At 39.2% G+C, this 9,642-nt stretch overlaps 1 protein-coding gene across 1 annotated transcript; it reads left to right on the top strand.

The window, feature by feature from the left end:
* The first annotated feature begins 31 nt into the window (after window positions 1–31).
* LOC124893653 (protein GFS12-like) lies at window positions 32–9,309 on the top strand. Its single transcript, XM_047404561.1, has 15 exons — window positions 32–202; window positions 275–2,268; window positions 2,401–2,728; window positions 2,841–3,056; window positions 3,186–3,258; window positions 3,350–3,555; window positions 3,650–3,712; window positions 4,358–4,566; window positions 4,652–4,763; window positions 5,224–5,745; window positions 6,071–6,375; window positions 6,466–6,706; window positions 6,789–6,862; window positions 7,566–7,701; window positions 8,864–9,309. The coding sequence occupies exons 2-15, from the start codon at window positions 482–484 to the stop codon at window positions 9,011–9,013; spliced, it is 4,422 nt and encodes a 1,473-aa protein (XP_047260517.1). The 5' UTR covers window positions 32–202; window positions 275–481; the 3' UTR covers window positions 9,014–9,309.
* The last annotated feature ends 333 nt before the right edge of the window (window positions 9,310–9,642 follow it).

The raw sequence follows: 9,642 nt of genomic DNA, 5'->3' as shown, positions 1-9,642 counted from the left end.
AATGAGCCTTTTCTCAAAGTTCGATGGCATATTTGAGCCTTTTCCCTTCTATATATTAGTGAATAGTTGGTCCCTGTATGATCTTATACAACTTGCTGCCCTTCGGTGTAGTGATCAGCATTATTTGGAAGATCTTGAAGCTAGAACTAATAGTGGCAGTGGGTGTGCAGTTCCGGTGGCAACTGATCAGGTTAAAGCTGAGGTCAGTGTTGGACTTTCCAGTGATAAAACTTCTTCATTAGAAACTAGATTATCTGAATGTGAAGATTTGCAGAACGGTGGCAGACATAAGTCCCTATATGGATTAGGGTGTCAAAATGTGACCTGTAACTTTTCTGGTACATTTTCTTGCTTTAGGACACTGCCTGCCCTGGCTCCAGTTGCTCGGATTGGGATTTCTTCATCTTCATTAGTTGAAGGTATTGTTTCAGAGTTCTTGGCTGGATCCCTTGAAGATCATATTTTAAATTCTCTAACTCTCATGATAGAAGGTAAAAGATCAGGTCGAGAGAGTGTGAACTTTCTTAGTTTAGTGGGGATTCCTTCATTTGGTGAAGAACAACTTCCTGGCTGCATAAGGCATCCAAACATTTCTCCAACTTTGGGAATGCTAAAAAATTCCAGTCAACTTAATTTGTTGCTTCCAAAAATGCCACATACGTTGGAAAACATTCTTCACTTTAGCCCTGATGCCTTAAAGTCCGACTGGCATATGCGATATTTACTCTTCCAGATACTATCAGGGTTGGCGTACATGCATGGTTTAGGTGTTTCTCATGGTAATGTCCATCCGTCCAGTATATCATTGGTTGATTCCTTATGGTGTTGGCTACCCATTTGTAGTAAGTTCCTCCAGAGTTCTGTTTCAATTTCCAAAATAGAGGATAGTCCTGATTCGGAAGTTAGTTGCTGTTTTGATGGGTGCCCTTTACAAGGCCTTTATGCAGATCTAAAGCTCTACCAGTCTACAGATTGGTATTCTATCTTTAAACGTTGGTGGAGGGGTGAAATAAGTAACTTTGAATATCTATTAATCTTAAACCAATTAGCAGGGAGAAGGTGGGGTGATAATACCTTTTATATTGTAATGCCATGGGTGATAGATTTTAGTGTGAAACCTGATGAGAATAATGACACTGGATGGAGAGATTTAACTAAGAGCAAATGGCGGTTGGCAAAGGGTGATGAGCAATTGGACTTCACATATTCAACATCTGAAATTCCTCATCATATATCAGATGAGTGCCTGTCTGAGCTGGCTGTTTGCAGTTATAAGGCAAGGAGGTTGCCTTTGACTGTTCTGAAGATGGCCGTTCGTTCAGTTTATGAACCAAATGAATATCCTTCTACTATGCAAAGACTATATCAATGGACACCAGATGAGTGCATTCCTGAATTTTATTGTGATCCCCGGATATTTTATTCTGTACATTCTGGGATGTCTGATTTGGCTGTGCCTTCATGGGCTGGCACCCCTGAGGAGTTTGTCAAGTTGCATAGAGATGCTTTTGAAAGCGATAGGGTTTCACACCAACTACATCACTGGATTGATATCACTTTTGGCTACAAATTATGTGGAGACGCTGCTGTTGCTGCAAAAAATGTTATGTTGCCCTCATCCGCACCTACAATACCGAAGTCAGTGGGACGCCGTCAACTTTTTACTAAACCACATCCTCGTCGTCAGCTTGCCACCTTGGGAGTTTGTGACAAGATTAGTGAAGCAGAAATGTTTCCAACAACTGATGTGACTGAGCTAGCTCTGGCTTTTGAAACTTCATTCTTGCATGAATTGGAAGAAGCAGCTGTGTTTTCTGAGCATGCACCTCATTTGAATCCTATCTACAACTTGCATCCAGATGTTCACAAAGAGCTTGACTCACCTGGGAAAGGTCGATCAACTAAGACATTAGAGAATATTACGTCCAGAAAAACTGGCTCTAGCACCAATACTGTCATGCCATCTATTATTGATGTGAATTACCTTCTCAAGAATATTGAAGTGGGTGATGCTGTATCTGCGGGATATCAAGCACTATTGCTCTGGAAGCCGAAATTTTACCGTTCACACATTTATTCTGAAGATGTTGCTAATGATATCTTTGCAGTAGGCTGCATCTTAGCAGAACTCCACTTGAGAAGACCACTTTTTGATCCAGCCTCTTTGGCTGTGTACTTAGAGAGCGGTGTCTTACCTGCTTTAGTACATGAGCTTCCCCCTGACACTCAAGTTGTTGTTGAATCCTGCATCCAAAAGGACTGGAGGAGGTATAGTTCTGTATTCACTTTTCCATCTTTAACAGCTTGTTTGATGTTACTTCCTAAACTCCTTATTAGTGGCAATATCTGCAGAAGAGAAGAGACCATCCAAAACTAACTGTTCTTTTTTCCTTTAATTAGGAGGCCTACTGCCAAATGTCTTTTGGACTCTCCTTATTTTCTAGCAACAATCAAGTCATCCTATTTGTTTCTTGCCCCCCTTCAGCTTATAGCAAAAGATGAATCACGACTTCGTTATGCTGCAGCTTTTGCTCGACAAGGAGCCTTAAAAGCAATGGGAACATTTGCTGCCGAAATGTGTGCTCCTAACTGTTTGAAATTAGTCTTGAATCCTCTATCAGATTCCGAAGCTGAATGGGGTTGCATAGTACTGACAGAATTTTTGAGGTGTCTGAATCCGGAAGCTGTAAAGATGCTTGTCATACCTGCTATCCAGAAGATTCTTCAGGTCAACCACTGTCTAAATATGTGATCTGTCTAGGTTATCAAAAAAAATAACTGATCTGTGTATATCATCTGCCTTTGCTTCTGAAACCTACTGTATGTTTCTTTTCTATCAGGGGATTGGTCCTTCACATTTGAAGGTATCTCTTCTCCAAGGCTCCTTTGTGCTGGATATATGGGACAAGATTGGAAAACAGGCATATGTGGAGACAATACACCCATTTGTGGTATTAAACTTACACGGTACTCCTTGCAAGAACTCTGCTGCCGCTGCTTCTGTCCTGCTGATTGGCTCTAGTGAGGAACTTGGTATTCCAATTACTGTTCATCAGGTTGTAGTCAATCGCTGTTCCCCTCCCCATCCACTCTACTCTTTGATATGTGGAAGTACTTAGACATTTTGTGAATTTGTTGAAAGGTGATTCTCACGTAATATGACTTGACATTTTGGTTTCTCACAGACAATTTTACCTCTCCTTCACTGCTTTGGCAAGGGGCTCAGTGATGACGGAATCGATGTCTTAGTTAGAATTGGTATTCATAAATCAAGAAGTGCAGACTTTTGTTCTGTTTTACAAATCATGCTTCTAATTCACAGCCTAACTAGGTGCTTCTTATCTTTCAGGTATTCTTTTTGGAGAAGATTTCATAGTCAAACAGATTCTACCATTACTAAGAATTGTCATTCTTTCTTGCATTGATAATGCATTTGCAAATAAGCATGAAACTGCACAGAGTTGGAGTACTTTGGCCCTAATTGACACTCTAATGACTTTAGATGGTCTCACTGCTTCCTTGACCAAGGAGGTGCTTGTTAAGGAGCTTGTTGAAGTATGGAATTCGATATTCACTTTCTATTAATTTCAGTTTCACTAGAATATTCAGCTCTCCCTCCAGTTAGTAATGTGTTGAAATGCTTGTGTAGGATAACAAATTCTTATATCTTCAAGTTCTCATGCAGACCAACATAGGAATTCAGGTGGTCGAGGTATTCCCACTTTTCTCTCATTTTTTTCCTTGGACTCCGCTCTTTCCGAAGCTCAGCTACAAACCTGCACTTTTTTAAACTAGTGAGCTACATTTGATGAAATCATTTGTATAGAGGATACTTTCCAGATTTGATGTCCCAAATTATAAAACTCACTCCGCATGGTTATGTGTAGCGCTAGAACATTTCCATATGCTCATCACTTTTGGACAAGGCAGTACAACATTTGTGCTCTTACTAGCATCAGAGATACTCATCTCCCTGAATATTTGAACACAGTCCATGTATAGTTCAAGCTACTAGAAGATGTTGTAAATTGATTTTTTAATGTACTTAGGCCATGATTTTGTATCGAGCTTCCTACTTTAAAAATCATCAGTATTGAACTTTATAGTATTATTTTTCTGAGAGAGATGATAGTTTGATACTCTCTGGGTTTCATTAGCAATATAGGGAGCATCTTTCCTAAGTTGCTCCCTTATTTATAGTCTATATGTTTTGCGGTTATAGAGAACTATGAAGGGTTTTATTCTATTCTTAGAAAATATCTGGAGGTTCAAGTGAAATTTTTAGACTCTCTTTCTTTATTCCTTGATGTTTTATGCTTGTTATCTGTGTAGATGATGGTATTCTTTTGCATGCAAGGGTGCTGCAAGAAATCTGCTAGCTCTTTGTCAGCAAATTGGATCAGATTTAACAGTGTTGCACGTCCTTCCAAAACTCAAGCAACTTTTTGATGAGCTTGCTTTCTCCCAGGAGAAAGCAGGTTATTCTAGCATCCAGGGAGGAAGCCTTCGAGGTCCCAACACCAAGGGGGAGGATAAGAACAAAATTACAAACCGTTTGGACCTTGTGTGGGTTTTTTTTGTTTTTGTCTTTCGATTGGATTCCCTCGGCTTATTGTTTTTCTTGTCATGGAATGAAGTTTAATCTATGCAGGATGCTTTTATATCCATCATTTGCATCTCTACTTGGTATAGAGAAGCTTCGCCAAGGTTGTGCCACATGGTTGCTACTAGAGCAATTTCTTCTGCGCCATTATAACTGGAAGGTGTGTTTCCTAATACTTCTCGGAATAGGATTTTTAAGTTGGAGAGGACCAAATTCTATTTGCTACACAATAACATGCCAAGTTTGGTAATAACTGCCTAAAATGGTTATCAAAATCAAGATGAAATACTAAAATAGATTCCAGGGTGCTGCTGATGCTGCTGTTACACAATGAATTTGACAAATAAGAAATATGAAACTAACTTAAGCTCCTAGATCAATTGAGTATTGTCAGGGGATCCATTACGTCAGGTAAAACTGCTTCAGAAGTGACTTAATTCTGAGCAAGAACCAATAACTTTTAAATATAGCATGTGTAGAACTATATATTTTTCTTTTCAGCACCATGAGTGCCGTTTTGCATTACAAAAAATATTACTTTTATTAAAAAAAGCTATTATCTTTTTTTTCTTGCATACACTTTTCCTTTGTGTGTCAATTTCTGAAATGTCATGATTCAGTGGGAATCCACAGGGGAATCTTCTCGAAGTGGTCCATCTAGTCTATATGCTAGAAAACCAACTCGTGGTGAGAGCTTAACATCTGAACATACTCCAGATAAGATGTTGCTGAATGGGTTAGGGTGGTCAACGCCTCAATCACAAGGAAAAAGGGGTGCCAAACCTCCTACAGTAATTAGAAATGTGTCTAGCCAACATCAGGATTCTGCTGATAAGAATGCAAGAGGTTCAGATTTTAGCAAGATTGATCCCTGGTATTGGTTCCCCAGTCCAGCTGCTAATTGGAGTGGTCCTGATTTTATTGGCCGTCCTGGTGGTTCAAAGGATGAACTTCCATGGAAAATCAAAGCATCAGTTCTGCACTCTGTTCGAGCACATCAAGGAGTGCTTAGGTCTATAGTAGTCTGCCAAGATGAATGCAATCTTTTCACTGCTGGAGTTGCTCCAGGATTCAAAGGAACTGTTCAAAAGTGGGAGTTGTCAAGATTTGATTCGGTATCTGGTTATTACGGCCATGAGGAGGTGTGTCTAATCTATCCGTTGTTTGTTACATTATTCTATTTTCCGGATTCCTTGTCTTGTTTTGCTATCAAGTCGTAGGCATTCGTCTTTATATTGTGCCTAACGACTTGTTGTCTTATTGTTGTTCTTTGTGAGAGGAATTGAGCATGACATTTACCAAGCATGAGTTTGTTCTGCACCTTAAAACTACACCCTGCTAAATTCTCTAACGGTCATAACGTTTACTAGTGAGCCACTGGTTAATATCTCACATAATCAGGCTGAGATATATGGGACAAGTCTATGCACTGAAGTTTCGTTGCATTTGTTTGTCTTCCCTTTACAGGTTGTGAATGACATTTCTCTTTTGGCATCAAGTGGAAGGGTGGCTTCCTGTGATGGAACGGTACATGTATGGAATGGCCAAACAGGGAAGCTGATAACTGTGTTTGCAGAGTTTTCTACAAGCGCTGGGCATCATACAAGCTCTTTACCAAAGGCGTCAAAGTTGAATTTGGAACAGGCTAATATGCTACATTTCAATCCATTATCAGGTGGAATCTTGAACACCGATGGTAATTTGTACACTAGCATGTATTACTCGGAATATCTGGACAATATTGTTGTGGGTACTGGAAATGGCTCTCTCAGGTCAGCGCTTTCTTGAGTTTGTGTTGTATTTAAATTGATACAGATACATTCTCTTACATGGTTTATTTGATCGTCTACTTTGGTATCCAGATTCATTGATGTCAGACAAGGTCAAAAACTTCATTTATGGAGGAGTGAAGCTACTGAATCGAATTTTCCTTCTCTGATTTCATCCATATGCTCATGTGCTTCTACTAAACAGCAATACGGAAATACTCAATATCCATCTTGGGTTGCTGTTGGGCAAAGTTCTGGCTATTGCAGGTTATTTGATGTGAGGAGTGGCAAAATTATTTCCTCATGGCAAGCTCATGATGGTTTCGTCACAAAGGTAGAGTTGGATTTTGCTTTCGATAGATGGAAATAAAGTGGTTTTACTTACTTTGGTGGTCTTGTTTGCTTGCTGCCTACAGATAGCGACGCCGGAAGAGCATTTGCTGGTTTCAAGCTCTCTTGATCGCACCTTAAGGATTTGGGACTTGAGAAGGTTACTTTGGTGTTATACATTAATCTTAAGCTTAGCAATGTCCCCGCCTGGCCTAGATTACGCTACATCTTAACTTGAGAAGGTTACTTTGGTGTTATACATTAATCTTAAGCTCAGCAATGTCCCCGCCTGGCCTAGATTACGCTACATCTTATCTGTGACTGCAATCTAGCATATATTTAGTTTGTTTAGTGAGCGTGGAAATTTCTGCATAGCTAAATTTATTGAACTGCAATTCATCTCCCGAAAACTACATAGCTTAAAGTCATCAAGCAGTAACTCATAAGCGGCCAGGCCATACGATAATATGGTCTATGTTTCAATTCCAATATATTTCTGTCTAAGTTATCATTGAGAAATCTCATGTTTGAGATAGCCGAACGTATTTCTTCTCCGTCTGTCACAAAGCCAACCATGCATGATAAGAAGTTAATCGCCTTTTATTAGATTCAGTATATAAGTGCAGATCCTTGATAATTTTGTTGTGTGTTTTATCTAGTGATTTATTTTAAGAATCTCCACTATAAAGGATTCTTTCCTTCTGCCTATTAGAGATGAAACCCGCGAGAGGATGAAGAAACAAACTTAGACCACAGATACTTAAGTTTATTAGATTCATATCATGTTTAGTCAATGCCGTTACTGCGCCTTTTGTTGTTTGAGATTTTTAATTTTTTTCTATTTATTTTATTTTATATCACAGAAATTGGAAATCGATACCTTTGGCTTCCAGAGGTCACACTGATGCTGTTTCTGATTTCTCCATATGGGGACAAAATGTGATTTCAATTTTCCGCAGTAAAATTGGGCTTTCTTCATTGGCCAGCTCTCCGGATGAAGTATGTACCTCGCTGTATCTTTTCACTTTTTAGACACTTCTTTCTCCTTCCACAGAATTTTGGATATTCTGCTTGCTTGCACAGAAGATATTAGCTTAAGATATCTAAGCTAGCTAGATATATTATTTGATGTTTTTATGTCCTATGCGTTGGCGCATTTGTAGAAACTCACTAAAGAATATGATTTGGTGCCTAATTACCGACTGTCAAGACACCTTACTAAGTATTGCTCCACCGAATTAATCCTGTTAAGATAGAGTAGTATGTGAAATAATTAAAAAGGTTAGGTCGTCTAGTTTTTGTAGGATCCTGTATGTTCGAGGAGTGCATTTCTATCTAGTATATTGAAAAATGTATAGGGTGAGAGTCGTGATACCTGAAATTGGAGTGTCGTTCTATTCAGAATGAGCACCTGAGGTAGCCAGTAGACATTTCCAGATACGATACCTTGCTTATCCCAAAAGAAGGAAATGAAACTCTAATAGTATGACCTTAAGAAAACGAGAGATTGCTAGTTTAAAGTGTTACTATTAAGTTTATGTTTTCCAGCGTATAAAAGTAAATATGAAATGCGTATTGTCATTAAGTAGCAGCGACTACCCTTCTCTGATCACTAATTTTTGTGCCATTGATTATGAAGAGTATACTAGCTGCAGAATATGGTACACCTAGGTGTTTGGTTCAATGGGAAGGACGCAACACGTGATGTTTGGGTTCTGACCGTGCCACGGAAAAAGTTTGTTATTTAAATTGGGAAGGGTAGAGGAGCGGGCCTTACTTCTTCGGAGGTAGTGGTATGGACTGCGTACGCTTTACCCTCCCCAGACCCATACACTGGCTATGTTGTTGTTGTTGTTGTTGTAGAGGAGCAGGACTGACTCCGTAGAGTTTATAACCTTTGCACAACTGGAGTTGAACGAGAAGTCTACGAAGGATTTCTACCTAAAAAAAATAGTAGTTGTGCATAATAAACGAAACATATGGTGGCTTAGGAGTTACTAGTTATTGTACTGGTCCTAATTTGGCGTAGAACTAATAAATTCTGTTGTGGCTCATCCTCTTTAAGTTTGTTCCTTGCCTCTGGAAAACATTGCCTGAATCGCTGCTTTCTTTACAGCTCATAGTTTGCTTCTTACTTACTGGCTTTAACGTAACGTGGCAGGATGGACAGCAATTTGTTACGCCTCAGTATCTCTACATGGGTGATCGCGAGTCAAAGAACGTATCTGTTTTATCAAGTATAAATGTTTTACCTTTTTCGAGGCTCTTTGTCGTTGGAACAGAAGACGGTCATTTGAAGATCTGTTGCTAGATTGGTTTTACCTGAAGTCTGTTTGTAGTATGCAGAGTTCTTGGTTATAGAGGCTAAGTTGCGCGGAGTCTTCACTTTTGATGCTGCACCCGTATCGGATTCTCCAAAAATACACTACTTTTGGCGAATCGGACAAGCACTCGCTGACATTTTTGAAGAGTCCCAGCAACACAGGTTATAGGTACAGTCCATTGTTGTCATGGATATCACATTGTTTCTGTTAGCACTTTGCTTTCCAACTTTCTTAATTTTGCATTTGTTATCAAGTTGGAAATTCTTAATTCAATTCATTTTCCTATATTTGTTTATGGTGTTACGTTTTTGGCATAATACATAAACGTGTCCTTTTAACTTGGCGCACAAGTAGACACTTAAACTTGTGTATAAAGTTGGTGTCCTTTACCCAGCCTAAAACTATCTATAGCCAGCCAGCCGCCTCTCACACCTTCTTTGGTTTTAGTTGAGGAGGTATTCGAATGGCTCGAAGAGTTACAAATATCTTTCTATACCAGTAATTCGTACTTGTCCAACGTTGCCATTGCTATGTTTTTGTTAGTCCAGTATCCTAGTATTGCAAAAACTCTCTAGTCTTATTTTCATTACTAAGATATATAAATTTGTGTGGCTGG

Source organism: Capsicum annuum, unplaced genomic scaffold (genome assembly GCF_002878395.1).
Source record: "Capsicum annuum cultivar UCD-10X-F1 unplaced genomic scaffold, UCD10Xv1.1 ctg62910, whole genome shotgun sequence".
Classification (NCBI taxonomy): Eukaryota; Viridiplantae; Streptophyta; class Magnoliopsida; order Solanales; family Solanaceae; genus Capsicum; species Capsicum annuum.
This window is presented reverse-complemented; position numbering and strand designations above follow the sequence as displayed.